The sequence below is a fragment of the Urocampus carinirostris genome, chromosome 1, assembly GCF_059441175.1.
Source record: "Urocampus carinirostris isolate Australia breed hairy pipefish chromosome 1, RoL_Ucar_1.0, whole genome shotgun sequence".
In the NCBI taxonomy this organism is placed as follows: domain Eukaryota; kingdom Metazoa; phylum Chordata; class Actinopteri; order Syngnathiformes; family Syngnathidae; genus Urocampus; species Urocampus carinirostris.
The window spans coordinates 60109240-60131199 of NC_142349.1; the positions used below are offsets into that span (position 1 = coordinate 60109240).

The 21960-nt window shown below is 37.1% G+C and overlaps 2 protein-coding genes across 3 annotated transcripts; both read left to right on the plus strand.

Annotated features, from left to right (window-relative positions):
* Window positions 1–145: 145 nt before the first annotated feature.
* On the plus strand, window positions 146–6446 carry abcb8 (ATP binding cassette subfamily B member 8). 2 transcript variants are annotated; one of them, XM_088319912.1, is made up of 16 exons: window positions 146–306; window positions 931–1252; window positions 1315–1470; window positions 1555–1649; window positions 1717–1822; window positions 2297–2458; window positions 3037–3122; window positions 3209–3306; window positions 3550–3655; window positions 3739–3772; window positions 3849–3985; window positions 4083–4177; window positions 4255–4388; window positions 5430–5577; window positions 5741–5991; window positions 6118–6446. In XM_088319912.1, the coding sequence occupies exons 1-16, from the start codon at window positions 209–211 to the stop codon at window positions 6199–6201; spliced, it is 2112 nt and encodes a 703-aa protein (XP_088176038.1). In that variant the 5' UTR covers window positions 146–208; the 3' UTR covers window positions 6202–6446. The 2 variants fall into 2 exon arrangements, with proteins under 2 accessions (XP_088176038.1, XP_088176045.1); XM_088319919.1 differs by lacking the exon at window positions 6118–6446 and having other exon boundaries at window positions 5430–5595; window positions 5685–5802.
* A 1351-nt stretch (window positions 6447–7797) lies between these two features.
* cdk5 (cyclin dependent kinase 5) lies at window positions 7798–19705 on the plus strand. The gene is made up of 12 exons (XM_088347223.1): window positions 7798–7992; window positions 8271–8359; window positions 8431–8498; window positions 11136–11196; window positions 11263–11319; window positions 11427–11522; window positions 11590–11664; window positions 14183–14279; window positions 15088–15157; window positions 16068–16128; window positions 16209–16289; window positions 18428–19705. Exons 1-12 carry the CDS (start codon window positions 7956–7958, stop codon window positions 18512–18514), a joined length of 879 nt encoding a protein of 292 aa, XP_088203349.1. The 5' UTR covers window positions 7798–7955; the 3' UTR covers window positions 18515–19705.
* Window positions 19706–21960: the final 2255 nt, after the last annotated feature.

The following is a 21960-nucleotide window of genomic DNA, read 5'->3' on the forward strand; positions in this document are numbered from 1 at the left end:
AAATATATATATTTCAAGTACAAAAATATATATAAAAAACATTTAGAAATCATCAAAAGCATCAAAATAACAACCGTGAAATAAAAAGTAATTCACCTGCCTACCCTAGCTTGAGAAGTGCATTCTGGGTAAATTAAATATGGCCGCGTACTTGTAACACCAGTCTAACAATCATATGTTTGTTTTTGTGTAAAAAAAAAACGTTAAAATGTGGTTTTGCTGCAGAGTAATTTTTGCTAGAACTATGCGGTCGCATTTGGTACAGCTACAATGCAATAACACTGCAGGTTTATGGAAATATTCAAGGTAGGGTAATGTGACCCAGTATCATGGTTGGCTTATGACAGCCTAATGCTTGTTGCACCTTTGACCTGATCTGCTTAGACGAAAATATTCTGTATGCACTTTGCATTTTACGTAGTCAAAAGTGTAAATTCATTTTTATTCTGTTGAATTTTTTTTGTTTGTAATTGGAATCTCTTCCCCCTGAGATTCGATCTTCAACCTCAGTGGAAATGTTTAAATCTAAGCTTAAAACACTCTTCTATTCTATAGCATATGAATAGCTTATATTTTATGTTGACAATATCTGTGTATTATTTTCCCTCATGTAGGTTTTAGATCAGGGGATGGTGTCATAATAGTCTGGTTTGCAATAATCTGTGGTCTGTGCAGTCCTTTGAGACTTTTTGTGATTAAGGGCTATACAAATAAACATGATTTGACTTGAATCTTAAACTATAGTCAAAATGATACATGAATAAGATAATAAATCCGTCAAACATCACTGAGTTTTTATTTAGTCATTTATAGTTAAAGTTTATACATTTCTAATACAACAATTACACAAGTCCAAGAGGTTTGCAGACTAATAACTGTAAAGACGTGCGCTTTTGTATTCATTCGGTAATCATTTCATTTTGTATTAAGGTTGCATTCATCTTTTGGATCCAATGTTTTCACTGCCTCTCAGCAACGTGGGAATATTATCAGTCGCTTATGGAGCTTGGCTCAGAGAGGCACACGACTATCATCCACACGAGCATCCAAACGATCTGGCGTGACACTGCGGTTTATCCTTGCACCGGCAGCGCTGACAATTTCCGGGCGACTTTTTTGCCGCGTGGCGTACTGTGAGACTGACCTGAATAACAACCAAGTGGAGACTGTGACCAAAACTCCAGAGTTCAAATGGCACATCCTGTGGGAGTTTGTGAAGCCCCAAGTGCTTGCACTCATGTGTGCCGTAATGGTAAGCCAGCTCTTGATGAATGCAACATAATGGTGTTTCTCTCAATTGCATGTTTTTTCCAGCTGGCTTTTGGTGCAGCCATTTTGAACATTCAAATCCCGCTGATGCTGGGGGAGCTGGTGAATGTCGTGGCACGTTACCTTAGGGAGCACACTGGAAATTTTGCCAGTGAAATAAGGGGGCCCGCCTTTAACTTGCTTGGACTTTATGGCATCCAAGTACGTCATAAAAATTATTGGAAAACAATCAGTTTATTACACTGCTGTACTGTCAATCCTTTAATAACATGACATGTACAACAGGGCTTGTTGACCAGCGGCTACATTATTCTCCTGTCAAGAGTTGGAGAAAGAGTGGCTGCGGACATGAGGAAAACCCTTTTTGCATCCATACTGAGGTATTTATTCCTACCGTCACTTTAATTTGAATCAGATGTCCCATACTTAACGTACTTTATCCCTCAGGCAAGATGTGGCTTTCTTTGATGCAAACAAAACTGGACAACTAGTGAATCGCCTGACAGCTGACATTCAGGAGTTCAAGTCTTCCTTTAAATTGGTCATTTCTCAGGTATAACACAAACATACCTCTTTTAGTCACATCATCGAAAGGGTTTAATTTTTTAAACAGAGAACTTGTATCATCATATGGGTAGAATTGGTAATTGAAACATTCATCCATTTTTTGTTTGACCACTTTATGGTGCCTAAGGAATTACCATGGCCACTAAATACCACTAGAGGGCAGTGTTGCTTTGCAAACACGTTCAACTTTCTCTGCCTTAAGGGACATTGTGTATTATTTAGTGCCTCCTATTGGTACAAAAAAGACCTTCATTCATTGACCACCCACCCCCATAATTCACGTGTTTACATTTCTTTTTAATAATTAAATGTTTGTTTTATACATCATGCATTATGCACCTGATGTGGCCACATGTGGTTTAATTTATTCCTGAGTTGAAAGTCCTGATTATTAATTTATGAATATTACATCCAGAACAGCTTTGTTGAAAGACTTTGTGGATTTGTCTTATTTTTCCAGGGTCTGCGAAGTATCACTCAAACAGTGGGATGCTTTGTGTCGCTTTACATAATTTCTCCAAAACTCACAGGCTTGACTGTGGTGGTGCTCCCCTGTCTAGTTTGTGTGGGGGCTATCATTGGCTCGTTCCTCCGCAGACTGTCTCGTTTGGCTCAAGAACAAGTGAGGGTGTTTTTCTAAATTGTGCCATTTTGTTTTTTATACAAGTATAAAACCAAACTGACATTGTACACAGATTTTTCACATGATGGATAATAATCTGATTCAAATTGGATTTCTGCCACTCCCTCTTAAACATATACATTGAGTGCACCCTCTCAAATGACAACTGTATTGGAAAAAAGAGGAAAACACCTAGAACTGTCAGATGTGCAGTTGTTGAAAAAAAGAATATAAATAATGTCAATCACTTAAAAAATCTCAAACATTACAGATGTGATTTGTGTATGGAATTCTAACTTGATTGCATATGCAGCAATTGGAAGTTGTCCATAATCAAAAAGGTATGAGGAAACTACATTTCTTTATACAATCATCCATTTTCCTGCTGCTTTAAATATACAGTGATGGGAACGTCTTAATATAGAGTAGTTAATCATATTCATTTTAAAATGAGGAAATTAAATATGTTATTTAAATTCAACCATATATGTATTTATCTTGATCCATAGTATTCATGTTGTCAAATTTATTTTTCAAAATGCATTACGACTATTAAGTTTTTTTTTTCTTTCACCAAGGTTGCCAAGGCAACCAGCGTTGCAGATGAGGCTCTAGGCAATGTCCGAACAGTAAAAGCCTTTGCCATGGAGGAGCGGGAGTTACAGTAAGTGAAAGCAGTTGACTGTGATGTGTTGTATGCTTAAATACTAACAACTAGCTTTAATTCATTTTTCACCATGTTTCAAACAGGCTGTACGCATACGAAGTTGAAAAGTCTTGTGAAATGAATGAAAATCTTGGGACTGGAATTGCTGTTTTCCAAGGACTTTCAAACATTGTGCTCAACTGTGAGTCGGCTGGTTTCAAAATATTTTGAAATTTGTTGGTTGGTTGGTTGGATGGTTGGATCCCTTAACCACCAGGACACCATTTCCTGTGGTGTTTCTTTGGCAAGTACAGCCTGGTGGCTCCCATCCCTTAAAAGCCAACATATGTTTCCACACAGGGGACTTTTGCGTGTTAGGGGAATGTGCTAATGTGCACTACGGATATTTTTTTTAAAAACTTTTTTTTTTCTTATTTTGCCGCAGGTATTGTTCTTGGTACAATTTTTGCCGGAGGAACTCTCATTTCGAGCAACGAAATGTCACCTGGTGACCTGATGTCTTTCTTGGTTGCTTCCCAGACAGTGCAGAGGTAAACGCCACATCCCACTTGGTGAACATGCTATAAATCATTTATACGTTAACCATTATTATTTTTTTCTGCATACTTTTTAGATCGCTCGCTAGTATATCTATCCTGTTTGGGCAAGTAAGTAAAATTAAGTCCAAATGAGATGATAATTTGATTTTGGTCTGCTCTCATTACATCCTTTTACTCATGCAAGATGGTGAGAGGAACCAGCGCCGGTGCTCGGGTTTTTGAATATTTGTCATTGAAGCCTTCAATTCCTCTTTCTGGCGGGGGACACATCCCGTATCATTCATTAACAGGAAGAGTTGATTTTGTCGACATTTCTTTCAGGTTCTACCTTTTTTTGATATTTAATGAACAAAAATATTGAAATTTAACATTTGGCACATGCCTTTATAATTTGTTTGTTGTGGGTTTACATTTATAGCTATCCGACAAGACCCGGTCATCAGGTTTTGGAGGGGTTCAACCTAACACTGCCACCTAACAAAACAATTGCCATTGTCGGGGAATCTGGAGGAGGTAATTTCCTTATGATTTGTGGTGTAACATAAACTTCAAACTTTGCAATGATGTATGCAATGCGTTATTTAATTTAGGAAAGTCCACAGTAGCATCCTTATTGGAGCGTTTCTACGACCCGACGAACGGCATAGTGATGTTGGATGGACTCGACATTCGAACTCTTGATCTCTGCTGGCTCAGGGGACAAGTTATTGGCTTTATTAATCAGGTATTTTTGGGATGTTCTGACCAATACCAATACTCAAATCTTGAGTATTGATCAATAACAAAACTTTCATACTGATGTCATTGATACCTGTCCCTTTGCTAAAGATGACTGTTTTTTAGGTTGTTTATGAGAAATGCTTTTAAAGTCAAAAGTAAAACTTTTCGTCAATGTTGCATTTATTTAATGGCATTTTTCGATTTTCTATTAAAAAAGATACATTTTTAACTATTTTAAAAGTATTTCCTGTTAAAACAAGAAAAATAATCCTTACCATGGGAAAAAGAAATGCCAATTGCAAATATAATTAGCTTTGGCAAATATTTTTTATCAACAAGTAAAATGAATAATTTATTTTTTTACGATATATTTTTACTGAAATGTGAAAACTAGTACTTTAAGTTAGCTATTTTTCTTCCTTTTTTCAGAAAGTTTTGACATTTAGTAATTTTATTTTAGTTAAAAAATATATGTATAGTATAATATCTATTTTTTTAATTTTACATCATATACTATGATATTATAGTAAATGAAATTAATTGTATTATCATAATACATAATTTAAAATATACATTTTTGCAGTGTTCCTCTTTAAAAAATATCTACATTAGTTTCATTTCTGTCATATTTTGTAATGTCAGATTCCTGATTGTGAAATGGCACTAGGAGGCATCTGATACTGTTTTGACTACCATTGCTACTTGAAGAAAATAAGAGGGCTGGTGCCATAGGACTGTATAGTATCAGTACTTCTCCAAATAAATGTATCGGATCCAAAGGCATCCTATATTTTCTAAAATAGGGGCTAAATCCCAAAATAAGCTCAATTTAAGTCTGATAAAATAAATAGATGCTGCTTTTTTGGATAAGAACATAAATAAATGGGCCTGTGTTGACTATGAATGACAAAAGGGAATAAATGCTCAGAATTGCTTAAGAATCAATAGTGGGATGTTATGTGTTTGTTTTTTACCTTAAAAAAAGACAAGTATTACAATTGACCTCACAAAACGAGTCTCATTTGCGTCATGTTCTTTTCTCCAGGAGCCGGTTTTATTTGGCGCATCCATCATGGAGAACATCCGCTTTGGGAAACCCGAGGCCACCGACGCTGAGGTCTTTGAGGCTTCCAAGCAAGCAAACGCTCACCGCTTTATTACCAGTTTCCCAGATGGCTACAACACTGTTTTGGGTGTGAGATTTTAATAATGTGTGTGTATGTCAAAATGTCTCCTGGATTAATGCAGCTCTGCTTCTTTTAAAGTAAAAGAAAGCTAAAGATTGTACTTGTGAATTTAGTTTAGAGCCAATTATCTGGATACAAGGCCTAAAAGTTTTTCACCATCCATCCTAAGGCGAGCGCGGCGTGACATTATCTGGAGGCCAGAAGCAGCGCATCGCCATCGCCCGAGCTCTCATTAAGAACCCGAGCATCCTGATATTGGACGAGGCCACAAGTGCCTTAGATGCAGAGTCTGAGCGTGTGGTGCAGGAAGCCCTGGACCTAGCCACCAGAGGGCGCACCGTGCTCATCATTGCCCATCGCTTGAGCACCATTCGGGCGGCTGACCTCATCTGCGTAATGAGCAACGGGCGCATCGCAGAAGTGAGTGTGACAGAAGGGTTTGAGTATTAATTGGTGAAAGAAAATTTTAAGTTAAATCATTCTTGTTTAGGAAATAATGCAGATTTTTCAAGTGTGTGAACTATTTTTTGTATTTTTTTTTCTAAGGCTGGAACTCACACCGAACTACTGGGCCGAGGTGGATTGTATTCCGACTTGATTCGAAGACAGAGAGCTGAGGGGCAGAAATGAGCCATAATGTTTACTGTACATTTTATGATTATAATTTCCAATTAGCTTCAACAAATGAGATGAAAATATCAGTCATTATTTTTAATGTAAGGGATCACCTGGGCCATATGTGAATGAAAAAAAAACAGTATGATGTCTTAGGGGTTTTACATGTAGCTTATCCAAAGTTTATTGTATGTAAATGATTGATGTAAATAATAATTCAGAAAAAAATGGTTGTTGTTTTTATGTCATTGCCTATTTAAATGCAGTAGTTTTCAGATGGGGATAGGTGAGATTTTGAAAAACATTTAAGAAAACAATTGAATTAAAATGTCTTCATTGTCATTGATAACAACGTAGTGAATCATTGTATGAAGTGAGATGAGACATGACACTCCAGGGTAAAGATGTAATAGACTTTAAAGGAAAAAATATAAACGCTGTGAGCTTAAGTAGGCTAAACATTTACAACGTAGTGCTTCGAGACTGGCCAAAGTTATAATAATAATAATAATGCAATGAAAAATGATATAAAAATTTGCAGCAACACAAATCCCCAAATAAGTCACAAGGTATATTTTCAATTTTGTGCAGCAATAAAACCCTCATAAAAAAAATCGCAAGCTATGTTTTTAACAGTTTTTTGCGCTCATTTAGGGTGGTGCTAGCCCTGGGGAAAAAGCTGTCTTTTTGTCCTTGTTATAAGGGACATCTGGTGCCTACCAGAAGGCAACAGGTAAAAGAGGTGGTGGCCAGGGTTGGAAGAGTCCTAAAAAAATGATGTTTCTGCTGCGCTATCACAAGCTGGCACTGTTTTCCAAACTGGGCAGAGAGCCGCTGATGATCTTCGTTGCTGCGTTGAAAACTATGTATGACTCCTGTTCGCATTTATATCAAATTGCTTACAAGTAGTTTTAACATTATTCTGATTTTTAATAGTTTAATTACTAAATCAAAGCAGATAAATGGGGCTTTACTGGCATACTTTAGCCATCTTTTCTAGTAAATCGTGTCATTTATTTGTGTTAATAAAACAAAACTATAACGTGAGCAACATAACCCACTAAAGCAGACAATTTAGCTCTTAAAATACTTTTTACTAACAAGTAAAATAATTATATATAATATATATATATATATATGGGTAGGGTTACTTTCACTTGATTACTTTCAATTACTTTTGGATTACTCCATTACCAAATATGCTAAAAAAAAGGCAAAAGAAACTAAATATGAATAAAATTACTAAATTTTGTTCAGGTTTGGGGAGTAACGGAATACATGGAACGGCAAAAATGATGTTGGCAAGCTGTTTGGATTTATTTTCATTTAGTTTCTGTCGCATTTTATGTTAGTTTTGCCGGAGATCAAAGCCAGGAGAGAGAGCTTACCACTTGTTGTGAGTCATAATTTTATTCTTATTTAGTTTCTTTTGTCCTTTATTTGCATATTTGGTATTGGAGTAATCCAAAAAGTAATTGAAAGTATTCAAGTTAAAGTAACCCTACCCAACCCTATATATATATATATATATATATATATATATATATATATATATATATATATATATATATATATATATGCAATACATTATTTGTACTTTAGGGGGCGCAAAAAGCGCGGCTAGACTGAAGCGCTCGGGAGCAGCGAATGTCGCTAGCACCAAGCTAACGCTAGCTATCATAACAAGTTCAACCCCCCGGCAAAATTTCGGGACTTGGTCATCGGGTTGCGCCGCTGGCTACTCGTTAGCTGGTTCAAAGAGGGAGACCATGCAGAAATATGAAAAACTTGAAAAAATCGGCGAGGGTAAGTTTTTTTCTATAGAATATATTGTCGCCGGTATGTCTGCTAACCAAAATTTGCTTTAGAAGCATTTGTTTAGCTTATAGGTTAGCTGGCGTTAGCGGCATGTTTAATTTGCTTTTGTTCCGTAGTTAAACTTAAGGACATTGATTTAGACGCATTAACAAATAATATATTAATAGTATGTCTTGTGTCGACGTACGAATGCGAGCTGAATGAGCTAGCATGCCATTCAAACTAAGCTATGTATTTTTTTAATGTTGTCCAAATGAATCTCACAGGTACATACGGGACTGTGTTCAAGGCTAAAAATAGAGAAACACACGAAATTGTGGCCCTAAAACGAGTCCGCTTGGACGATGACGACGAGGTTTGTGTTTTGAATTTAAACGTGGATTCGTCCCTAGCACTGCGATGCTAACCACTCTCCTCCAACTACAGGGCGTGCCAAGCTCTGCCCTGAGAGAAATCTGCCTGCTGAAGGAGCTCAAGCATAAAAACATAGTCCGGTTAGTGCAAGGAATGATTTACAGATTGTAATGTCTGACGTTAATATAGTGTGGTTAAACAAAAACGGATCTGCAGTACAGTATAGCATTTGTAGACATCCATCCACCCATCCATTATCTGCACTGCTTATTGTCAGTAGGGTCGCGGCTTGCTGGAGCCCATTGCAGCTGTCTTCAGGCAGTGGGCAGGGGACACCCTGAACTGGTTGCCAGCCAGTCGCAGAGCACACGGGGACAGACGACTCGCTCGCCCATTCACACCTAGGGACAATTTTAATTGGCCAATTAACCTGACATGCATGTTTTTGGAATGTGGGAGGAAACTGGAGTGCCCGGAGAAATCCCCTGCAAGCACGGGGAGAACATGCAAACTCCACACAGGGGGTTCGATTTCATGAACTCAGAACTGTGCCGCACATGCGCTAACCACTGCACCGCCCTGGTCATTTGTAGACATACTGTATGTTAAAGATCGATCCATATGTTTTTGTAGAGGCGATACCGATTATTAGTATTCAGATGAGCCCGATGACTGATATTTTGAGCCGATATTCCTTTTGCGATAAAAGCTTAAAAGTGGCGCAAGAGATGTTTAAAAAATGCAAAAAGATACAAAGAATATTTGTCAAAAATTCAATTAAAACTTTAATGGCGCTCTGAAATCGTTTACAATAAATACGTTAGGATTTAAACTCAACAAACATGACCAATCTTTCACATTTACATGAGTAAAAAGTGTGGTATTTCTCTGTAGTCTCTCAAAGCCACACAATGCAATACAGTGGGACCTCGCTACTTCGCGGTTCCACGTTCGTGGGTTCAGAGCTTCGCGGGTCTAAAAAATACTAATAATAAAATAAAATAGTAAAAAAAAAATAAAAAAAAAAATTAAGCATTTTTGAAGGGGCGTCGCTACTTTGCGGATTTTCACTTTTCGCGGGTAGTTTTGGTCCCCGTTAACTGCGAAAACCGAGGGATTACTGTATGTTTGAAGTGTGTCTTACTTGGCAAACAGTAGATAGGGGAGTCAGATTTTAAACTCAATTCAAACATTTGTTTACATGGGGAAATCTAATAAAACCAGGGTCTCATTCACAATGGTGCCCTGGTTACAGTAATCAGTGAACAACCACTTACAATAAACATGCAGTACACTATAGTACACTATATAATGCCTACTTGTGTACAACTAGTAGTGGTCGTGAATACTATAAAGCTTAGCTACATTGAGTCGCATGAATATGTCTTGATAAACTCATTAAATTGACAACAGTAACTTTTTTGTTTTAATCACGCCAACCAATATTTTTTAATCAAAACATAATACAGTCCAAAATTAGGACACTAGTTCTATCGGAAGCGCTGCGTTTAGATGCATAGGAAAATCTGCGTTCACGTGAAGGGGGAAGCGGCACGGCAGCTGAGTGGTTAGTGCCTCCGCCGCACAGTTCTGAGTTTATGGGTTCAAACACAGCTACTAGCTTTCCTTTGCACAGTTAGCATGTTCTCCCCATGCCTGCGTGGGTTTCTTCCGGGCACTCCGGTTTCCTCCCACAATCCAAAAACATGCATGTCAGGTTAATTGGCCGGTCCAAATCGTCCCTAGGTGTGAATGAGGGAGTAAGTTGCCTGTTTCTGTGTGCCCTGTGACTGGCTGGCAACTAGTTCCGGGTTCCCCTGCCCACTGCCCGAAGATAGCTGGGATGGGCTCCAGCACACCCGCGACCCTACTGAGGCAAAGCGGTACAGATAATGGATGGATAGACAGACATGAAGGCTAGTGAGCGTCGCTGCACGTTTATGACATTTCTTTGAAATTTCAGTCAAGGATGGTCATAAAAAGGGGTGGAGAAAAAAAAAGACAGTAATTGCGTATGTGAAAAAGTTTAGCGAATATGAAAAATATATTCAGTAGACTGCAGACAGTGCGGAGTGGGAACAGCTTTCTGCCTCAGTGGCTCCCCTCCTGGTGGCTTATCTAATCAGAAGGCATGGGGTGGGTAGCGTAAGAGACAGAAAGCTGGAGGAGAGAAAGCCTCAGTAGATGCTCAGTGTTGTACTTAATAATCGGCGCGTAGAATAAATGAATGTGCCAATACTAATATCCATCAAATTACCAAATATCGGTGCTGATAATCAGGCTGCATGATAACCAATCAACCTCTTCTGTATATACTTGTCATTGGTGATATCTGAACTTATAATTTTCAGTTAGCAAACACAAACTCAGATCTTCATTTCAGACACGTCTTCATAACCGTCAAAAACAAATGTAGAAAAGCCAGATCTGCCACCCTATAAGATACAATATAATTAATTTTCATTGAAGCATGTAAAATGCAAAATAAAATGAAAAAAGTGCCTTCACATTTCATGCTTTACTCTGCCTTGAATCCACAACTTTTTACTGTATTTACATAGAAATTAACAATGTATTCTTCATTTTGACTTCCTAATTAAACTGATAAATTGCACATCTACCATAAGATAAGTTAAATTAACAAAATACGTCCGTGAAACAATTTTAAGATATCCAAACAGCTTCATATTTCCTGGTTTTCAATTTGATCTGTGTTTGTTTTCTTACACATACATACAAAAAAAAATAGTATAACCTAATCATTGTGTCTTTTGCAGGCTACATGATGTGTTGCACAGTGACAAGAAGTTAACTTTGGTCTTTGAATATTGTGACCAAGTAAGATGATCTCAAATCTAACCTCTTGTAGACCCTTGAGCTAATATTTACCTTTTCAACGCACAGGATTTAAAGAAATACTTTGACAGTTGCAATGGCGATTTAGACCCTGAAACAGTGAAGGTGAGAATTTTGATTTGTGGATTGTTTTATATCTTAGTAATTTGATGTTTCATTTTTTTATGTGTTGAGATTTTAGATTTGACACCGTTTTTTATTTTTCCTTGCAGTCGTTCATGTTCCAACTGTTAAAAGGACTGGCTTTCTGTCACAGTCGCAATGTTCTTCACAGAGATCTTAAACCGCAGAATCTCCTCATCAACAGAGTGAGCGAAGCCGTCATTCTTCATGAATGCAATACTTAGGTTTTCATCGATCATGTAATGTTTACAGAACGGCGAGCTGAAGCTGGCTGACTTTGGGCTCGCTCGAGCGTTCGGCATTCCCGTGAGGTGTTACTCAGCCGAGGTGAGCTGATGTGCAGCGAGCTTATCGATAACTAGCTTAATGTGCAACGTACGATGCTTACAAATGATTAAAAGATGTTTCCGTGCACATTTCCGAATGTACACACGGCAGACATCATCAAATTTAGTCAATGAAACCAATTGAATCCTGTCAATAATTATTTCAATATTCAGAATGTGGGATGTTTTTATTTATTCACTCAGGTGTTGAGGGAATCAAGGGGGGGAGTTTGCTTCAAAGTAAAAGAATAATGGATTTATATTTTTACTCTTTTGCTATGACTGGCAGTAAAAGATCTACAAATTGAGCATATTTTCCAGGAAATTTGATACCCTCTTTTTCAGACCAACACCGATATTGCAATCCAAATCAAGAATTTTACCCACTGATACAGATACAAAAAAACAATATCTTTTAGTACTTTTGACACTTCAAAATACGGACATCTCATTTCCGATATCCCAAAAGTATAGCATTTCTGTAAAATGAAAAACCGTTTCTTGTTCCCTTAATTTGCTGCATTTGATTTAAAATTGAATAAGGTTACATATCAGCCTAAATTATAAGTTTTTTTTTTCCCTCAAACTTTTAAAATGATAATTGTAATATCTTCTCTGTTGCATCAAATATATAGACCAGTGTAATTTCAATTGTATACTAAAAAACATGAGTAAATCATCTTAGCATGCATAACATTGAAAACCATTTCAACTTTAAATGTTTAAATATTACCAGTGATTATAATGATTGATTAAAATGTCTCAAGTGTTTAAATGATTAATATTATTAAAAATAGAAAATAAAATCTATTAATATATAGTAGTGATATCAAAGTCTGCTTTCTTGTATATTGTAATTCTGCAGCAAAAACAGAGAATTAAAATTGTGTTTCTCTCAACCCTCAGTGTCCAGAAAATAAAAAACACAAAACCATTATGCTCGGACACACTACACTAAGAAACACATGTAGACAGTATGACAGATAGATAGACAGTGCACACAAGTGATGAGGTGCATAGTGGTACCTTGTAAGCAAAAAGTTCTGCATTTATAAAAGTTATTTTGGTAGAGAATTTTTTTTTCATCTATTGATTTTAAGATTAGCATGTTTTTCAATTGTCAATGACCTATATTTTACACATAAAAAAATTGTACGAATAATAAAAATAACATTGAGAATAATACAAAATAAATTAAAAATATTATCAATCAATGCAAAATCATGCAATACTAATATTCAAATCCTGATCATAAATAATACAAGTTAAAACTATAACACTCACAAAATATTTTTAACTTGACAATGAAAGAAGCCAAACAACATTAAACTTGCAGCTAATGTGATGAATGCATAATAGCGTTTACAGCTTTGGTTAATTCTCACTTCCAGTTCCCAGTTGGGCTCTTTCACAACATTGCTGTGCAGAGTGAAATGCAAACTATGCCACAATTAACAAGTCAAAACCACACGATTTAATCATCAATAATACACGATTGTAGTTACAGTGCATGGCATAAAACCTTTACTAAGTCTTCAATTTGGTGGGTAATTATATTCTACCAGTATATAATGATGGTAATCAGTAACCGGTATTTACATTTTCAAACAAGGTGTTTATTTGTGGTAAGGCGCTCGCTCGTGTGGCAAAGGCCAACATTTAAGGGAGTTGCACGCTGTTATTAGAGGCCACGTTGTCAGTCATGATGGTCCGCTTCTGTTTTTCTTTGTGTTGACCATAAAGGAAAGCAGCTGGCATGCGGCATTGTGGGACAAAGTCCACAGTTCAAATCTTGACTTTTTTATTGAGTGTACTAAAGGCACATAAAACATTACATACAAATAACTTTCAATGTTCATACTTGAGCTTGAAATCCTTGAAAATGCTGGAATTTCAATGTTGTATTTTCAAGGTTTGAAAATTGCTTGAATTTTGGGTGAAGGGCTTGTAAATGCTTGAAATTGTTGCCATTTGTCCTGGCAGTCTGACTCGATATAAAAATATCCCTGACACGTGTGCTCTGGTGGCTTCGCTTTGCCATTGCATTTCTTCTTCCCTCGTGACTAACGGCAGCTGGCATTAGTACTTTGGCGTTGTCATGTAAAGCGTCATCTCCCCTAAGAGGACAGGTGTAGACCAGGATGCCGAGTACTGGGGAAAATTAGAAATTTGGCTTTGAGGCTGCCTAAAAATGCGTGTATTTGACCATGAAAAGAGTGAATTAACCCTGGACTTTATACGATGACCTCCTTTTCTTTTCTGCGACGTTCATTTTTGCCAAATTGCAATCCCTTCAAATGGAAGCTTTTTGCAAAGTGGTGATTGAATGTCTCTGCTCTCTCGGGTGCACTCGACTGCACTCCCTCTCAGTAAAATGTCAAAAGGCTCAGCACACCACCGCAGGCAGTTGAGATGAAAAGAAGAGGGGGAGTAGTGCCGGTCCAAGCGACTGCCAGCACAAAAGAGATACCACTCACAGGTCACACGAATTAGCATAATTGATCACTGTGTGTGTACAGGTGGTGACGTTGTGGTACCGACCCCCAGACGTGCTGTTTGGTGCAAAACTTTACTCTACCTCCATCGATATGTGGTCGGCCGGCTGCATATTTGCAGGTACCATTATCTGCATTGGCAAACCCACACATACACATGACTCTTTATTAAGTGATCACAGTTGAAATAGCTGTTGCAAACAACGGCTACATGATTAGCTGAAATCTAATCATTGCGATTGTACATTATAATCGCATGACACTGCGTCTTTAGCCTTGTGTAAGCAGACAGCAACCGTAACAAAGCTCCCCAGAAGAGGGCGCTGTTTTCTTAAGGCTGAAGTTTGTCAATATGATTAACCTTTGTCTTTATTTCACTCTTACTTTTACTCTTTTTGTACTTATTTTTACACAGCTTACATTAATATGTGATTAAAAACAAATATAATTTGTTTACTGTTGAGACCAGCCAGTAGAGGAAAAGTCATAACATTTCAAGTTAAAATATAAATCAAGGAGATTTTTTTGGGGTTTTTAACAGAGTGGCAGGTCATTTTGACCCTAGGATAACAGGAGGGTTAAGTACTAAAAAAAAACAAGAAAATGCACTTTTCTTTTCAAATCCAATTGCATTGAAATATCAATACTAGTCTGAAAAATTAGTTTTTTTCCCTAAAATCTTGTCGCCCTTGGCAAACTCTAATGTTTACATATTTGTTGTGGCAGCAGTGTGAAGAACTATATTCAGATTTTTTTTCTTACTCCATTATTCGTAGCTTACAATATTCAGTAATAGAAATCAGCATACGAGTACTAAGAGTCCTGACTTTTTTTTTTTTACTGCAACATCACCTTCTGTTCAGGGCATTACTTGTACAGTGTCATATTTCAAATATGTTTTTTGTCTTATTTTATTTTTTTAAATTCAGAGCTTGCCAACGCTGGACGGCCTTTATTCCCCGGGAACGACGTCGACGACCAGTTGAAAAGAATCTTCAGATATCCTTTCCTCTTTTGATGTGGGTAGCACGTCGCTTCAATATGCCAAAATGTGTTTTACTATAATGCCTATGTCACATTTTAGTTACACAGCCATGTCGTTATTATTTTTAATAGTACACTTATTTAAAACAGATTACATGTTTAATGGATATTTTTTTTTAATTATTGACTTGGGCTGACTTAACCACAGGCCGCTACTCTACTGACTGCTGTCTACAAATATTTTGGTGCTAAAATGTATATCGCATCTCTGAAATAATCGTTTCAAATTACTAGTATTACATTTCATATTCGGTATATTTTACTTTGTATTTCCTCAGCAAAAAATAGTGAATAAAATGATTGTCAAATATAATACACGGCGAATAACTCGATTATTATTTGAATTGTGTGTTTTTTAAAAAGCATACATTTTACTAATAATGTCTTCAAAATAAAAGTATTTTACTGTTCAACGAAAAAATATACTTATTTGAATAGTGAAAAAAAATGATTCAATGTACTGAAGAATACGCATGCACCATATTGCATTTTTGCAGACCGACACCTTAACTCTTGAACTGTAAACAATACCTTATGTTGATACCATATTTACAATACTATAAAGTTTGCTTTATACTTATTCATCCTTACTGTTTATATATATATATATATATATATATATATATATATATAATGCTGTAAGAAAATGATTTAAATGAGCAAAAAGAAAAGGTAACTTGAAAAGATTATTATTATTTATTGCCCGACTTTGCAGTGTCCTGAATGATGCACATACCTTTAATGTAGCATTTATGCCATAATCAATTATGGTTTGTCTTCCTGATCAGAAAGCCAAGTACAAAAAAATGTTGAATCCACTTTGGTTAAACCAGCGCTGGTACCATTTTCCTTAACAGCCTAACACATTGTTGGGCACGCCGACTGAGGAGCAGTGGCAGACAATGACCAAGCTCCCAGATTACAAGGTAGAAACACGGAGAAAGTGCTTGCGTGTGTGTGTTGACTGGTTTGGACACTGCTTAAAACGTCTGTTCTGTTTTGGCAGCCATATCCTTTGTATCCAGCCACCACCTCATTGGTCAACGTGGTGCCCAAACTCAGTAGCACAGGTCGAGACCTACTCCAGGTACGGTACACGCTCGACACGTGGCACCAAATTGATCATTTTGGCCTAAATTCTCGTCTATAAGCCGCTACTTTCTTTTCTACATTTTTAACCCTGCGACTTACAATACCATGGGAATTGTCACGAGGTTGTCAGTGGCGACTTTGGATGTGCGCCAGAGACTTCCCCTGCTGCGTTGTAAAGTAACACATTGTTATGGTGGCAAAATGCCACAAATGTCAATCTTAATCAACTGGCGCAGTAATTAATATTCATTACATTTGCATTAACATATATGCCAAGTGCGACAAAACATTCTCAAAACAAAACTCAGTACTGTACTGACCGCACAATAACAGTGTCTACACATGCTGAATCGTGCAACCCATTTTAACCTCTCTCATCCCTGGCGTACAGCTTGAGAAGAGACCAAGTAAAATTCCTTACTAATACAAAAAAATCATTATACTTGCTGACACTAGGTATTAACTAAGGGAAGGGGTACATGATAATTATCAGGTTGACCGTTATCGGACTGATAACGGCTTAATACGTTGTTTTTGGCCCAGTAGGTAATGAGTGACGTAGATCAGTGTTTTTCAACCTTTTTTGAGCAAGGGCAGGTTTTTTGTGTTGGAAAAATTTTGCGGCACACCACTAACCAAAAATGTTATAAAATGACACTGAACAGTATGTTTAATTACAATTCAATTCACAATACCCCCAGTTTTTACGGCACAGACACTTGACAATGACATAATATTTGCAAAAAATGATTCATAAATTTTTATAAAATTTTATATTCTAAAAAGTGACCTTGGATGATTTATCTCGGCACACCTGACGAGCTTTCACGGCACACTAGTGTGTTGCGGCACAATGGTGGAAAATCACTGACCTAGATCATGCTTGTCAAATTGTACGTTTTTCCAGCAATTTTATACATTTTTTGATTTCCCCCAAAAAGGCAGATCTTGCACATTTTCGTCTCTAATTTGATCACTGATTGCAGATGATAATGTCATTGTAGATAATAATAATAATAATTTCCTTTGTATTGTCATTCTTTTGTAACAATGTACACAGAACGAAATGTCGATACACCTGACCCGTTGTAGCGAGTCGGTGCAGCCGCAGCCAGAGGGCGCCGCCATTATACCAATTAGGTATGTGTCGGTCGAGGCACGAACCAGCGACCTCCCAGTCTCAAAGCCGGCACACTACCATCTAGGCTACTGAGCTGGTTAATATTTTTGTGGTATATTATTGCTTAACAAGGGGAATTTCAACTATTAATAGGGGCTGACGGGTATTGCTCATACCTCAGAACTTAATGTGCACTTAAAATTAAAGTTACTGCAACTTTAAATGAACGTACACAAATAGATTTGCACAGCACAATTCTTCTGCCTGTAGTAGTTTGCATGTGCAAACTAGAATTAGGATGCAGGCGTAGAGCGGTCTCTAGTGGTAGTCTCTAGGACTGTTCACAGGTTGGATTTACCCTCCTACATAGAGCAAAATTTTTCTTCCAAATAAAGCTCGTATATTGAAAACCTTGTGCTTAGAGGTGCTCGTATAAACCACTGTTTAGTGTGTTTAAAAAAAATAAAAAATAATTATGTAGTAGTTGGAGAAAATCTTTCTTGGTCTCCTCTATCATTTTGTCTTGTAAGCAAGGGATGGGAGAGCTTATGATCAGTCGCATGGCTCAGCATGTGAACAGGCTGTTGTGATGGTACAAGCCTCTGAATTTTAGTCAGTACAGTACATTGAGTTTTGTTTTGAGAATGTTTTTGGCGTACTCCTGTTTATATGTTAATGACAATTTAATTAATATTAATTGCTGTGCTAGGTGATCAACAGCTGCGGACACAGTTCGCAAACAAGTGTTTTACACGCCGCACAATGAGTACCATTCTGTACTAGACATGACCCTACTGATATTTTTAAAAATGTAACAAATGGACATAAATGCGTTCATTTTTCTGGTTGTTTAAAATCCGTTGCGCATTGTACGAATTAAAAGTTGAGTTTCTTTCTTAAATTTGCGCACGTGGCTTTAATAAGGTGCGTTCTGTAGTCCGGAATTTACGGTACTTCATTTGCATGATTTCCTGTTACCCCTGGCAACCGTTTTTTGCTATCCTCCCGCACAGAACCTTCTGAAATGTAACCCGGTCCAGAGGATCTCAGCGGAAGAAGCCTTGCAGCATCCTTACTTCGCTGACTTCTGCCCGCCCTAAATCCTTTGCGCCTAGCGGCTCAATGTCAACCGCCAATCAAGTGGGTCCTTCCCGTTACGCTAGCAGCTCATTAGAGGCGACTCCATCGCAGCAAAACCTCTCCAGAAGGCACATCAGCATGTGCAAAGCTGTTTTTTTCCTCCACATTGTACTTTCTGGTCTCATTTTTTTTCCCCGTGAGAGGAGAATTTCCTCAAAAGGTGTACGACTATAAACACTAAAACTAGTCATGCCATTTACTCTAGAATTTGGCTAAAATAGATTTCCTCAGGTAATTAAACGGTGCAGGAGAACAGTTCACCGTCACTTGTTAGGCATACTTGAAATAATGCAGCTCGTGTTCATGAAGTCTCCATGGTAACTCCATTTGGACCTCCAACATTAAAACTGGCGCAACGTTTTCCTCATATAGTGGCTGAAAACTTTGCTCGGATTTAAAAAGTTGACTAAGACAGAAAATATTTGGATGCAACTGCTTCAGGTCTAAAGGATCTACTTCTCATTTACATTCTTTGGGGGCGGGGCCTGCGCTAATTTAAAGCCAGTTCCCCACCGCAGGCTCTTATATTGATACATATTCACAGCAAATGATTTCCCCTCAGTATTCATAATAAAAATATAAATCACAAACACCGAAATGCTTTGCCTAATACCCATAACACTGCACAATATAACCAATATTTCAAAGCAAAGACCACTCTGCGAGGAAACGCCACCAGACTTATTCCAATAGCCAAATAAAATATCACAAAATGAGTCCAGTATGTACTTTATTGAGACGAAAAAAAGCAGCTTTAGTTTTCCACGATTGCATTATTATATAAAAGAAAATGTCACATCAAACATTTGGTGTTCAACCTACCTCGGAGTAAAATCTGAACTCCGTTTGCTCGCGGCCAAGTAAGTGAAAATAAAAGCTGTTGGACTGCTTTTGTTATGTTGAATTGTGACATTCAAACAAGCTTTTAACTCGCCGAAAACATTTAGAATTTGAAAGCACTACGAATAATTGTGTAGAAAATCTTTGCTCTTGAAAAGAAGTGCTCCTGTCCTGCTTCGTTTTTTTCCCTCAATCGTATGAAGACCAGCTAATTAATCATTTTGAACGCGCCCTCCTATTTTATATCGGTCTTAACGTTTTTTGAACCAAGTTTTTACATGATCACTTCTGTTAAGAGTTACGAACACTGATAAAATGGGCCAATGGAAGCGGAACATAAATACATTTTTACTGTCTTTTGGGGACTATGACAGGGTTGGGTAAGGTTTTACGAAATTGATCAAAATGTTCCGCAATCATCCTACCGGCACCAATGTTGACCCAATGATTACTTATGAAAAAATGAAAACTGACAAATGCTAGGTTTTTTTTTCCCCTCTGATGTTGTTCATTCTAATTGTTACAGCGAAAGCCTCCAAATCTGAGGCCTATCCTGTGCAGCTATTCCCTCTTATGTCAGCTCGTGTTTCAGACATGTTTGCATGTATTTATTAATGCTGGAATGTGACGCTCGATTTCTTCTGTACAATTGAACGCGTGTGAAAAAGAATTAAGTTATGAAAAGTCACATCAAGAGTTTTCTGTGATGTTTTCTGCAGAATTCTGGGATACAGATTTTGGGGTTTCATTTTCAAAGGAAGAGTGGAATTTTTTTGCACTTTTTTGTTTTTGCTAAGTTGCTTTTGTTGATAGTAGCTAATCAGGATTGAGTGTTTAATAAAGTGTACATAATTGACCATCCTTGTTTTTTTTTATCCCTAAATAAATGTTATCGCTGTTTTTTATTTAAAAAAAGTAAATATATTTTTTTTCTTATTTTTTTTTAATGAAAACTAGTGTACAGTAGAGCCTCAAGAAACGACTTTAATCCATTCTGAGGTGGGAGTTGTAAAGTGGTCTAGTAGTTTTGAGGGAGATAATAACCTGTGTAACGACCTAATGCGTTCTGAATCTTGATACTCCCCAGAAAACAAGAAAAATATTAAATCTGAAAAGTACAGTACAACTTTTATGTGATATACGTACATTTGACATTATATATAACAGGGGTAAATTACATTTACCTTTTGTGTGACCCGAGCTGGTACTTTGAAGTTGTGGGTGGATGCAAAGAGGGGAGGAGTAAGCAAATTCAAATTAAAACTGCTCTTTTCTGACTATTAATTACAGCAATATTCCTTAGAGAGGGTAACAATACGTATGCTTTCTTCATATTTCTTTAACATCTCAAGCTTACTTTCATTGTTATCTTCTTGCTTCTCCGTTTAGCATCACTGCAAGTCTTGGAACCCATCGCTCAACAAATGAAAGTTTGTTTGGCAAGGTTCCGAACTGAAAAAAGAGACAGAAATGGAGTATTGTGGAAGGGAGATCGGCCATTGGCTTCATTAGTATGAAGCTATCACCAATAGCAGACCAGCATATCATATCTTGGGGGTCTATGGTACTTGATGTTTGCACCAATTCATTTACCTTATAGTCAGGGATCAGAATTTTCCGCGGATCCGCGGATTTCCGCTGTTTTTGAACCCCAAAGGCATTCCGACTTTTTCACTTTTTCTCTTGCGTAGCAAACAAATTCAAAATCCGACTGTCTCACTCTTTCCTTTATTGCTCTGGCGCACCCTGGCGGCCGTTAGAAAAATTGGCCGCATTGTCGCACAAGCTGCAGGGACTGAACTGCATTTGAACTTATCTTGCAGTATTTACAAAAAAATCAGTTATGTGGGCAAATTATTTTAATCTTCTAAAAATGTTACTTAAATGATAAATATAAGCATGGTTTTGGAAAAGTAAAATGCCTAAAACCCAGGTTTTTGGGGGGGGTTGTGGCGGTTGGGGCGGTTGGGGAGGGTCTCCGCCCTGGTTTATTCCTGGACGCTGGCTATTTCAGCTGAAAATGAAAATCTCCATTCTGATCCCTGTATAGTGCAACAGTTAACTTAGGTGATCTGCACAACTCGATTTTTAGAATATTATTTATATTCAGAGGTGGGTAGAGTAGCCAAAAATTGGACTCAAGTAAAAGTACTGTTACTTCAGAATAATATTACTCAAGTAGAAGTAAAAGTAGTCATCCAAATACTTACTTGAGTAAAAACAAAAAGTTACCCAAGTACTGAGTAACTGAAGCAACTTCGTAGTTATTGATTTTTTTAAAATCACCAATTAGATCATCAAAGTAGATCCAAAAAGAAAAATACATTTTATTTAAAAGTAGATTAAAATAAACAAAATGAAAATAGTACAAATAAAATAAATTAAGCACATGTAGCACCAAGTAGTAATGTGTGTATGATGGTTTAGGATAATACTTCTACATTTTACTTCAAAACAGCTTTTAGGACACCTAAGTTTGTGTACACAGAATATCAAACAAGAATAAGACAAGCAGGTAATAAATAGCAAATAAAACCAAAGTAAAGTTATAATTAGAATTTAGGAA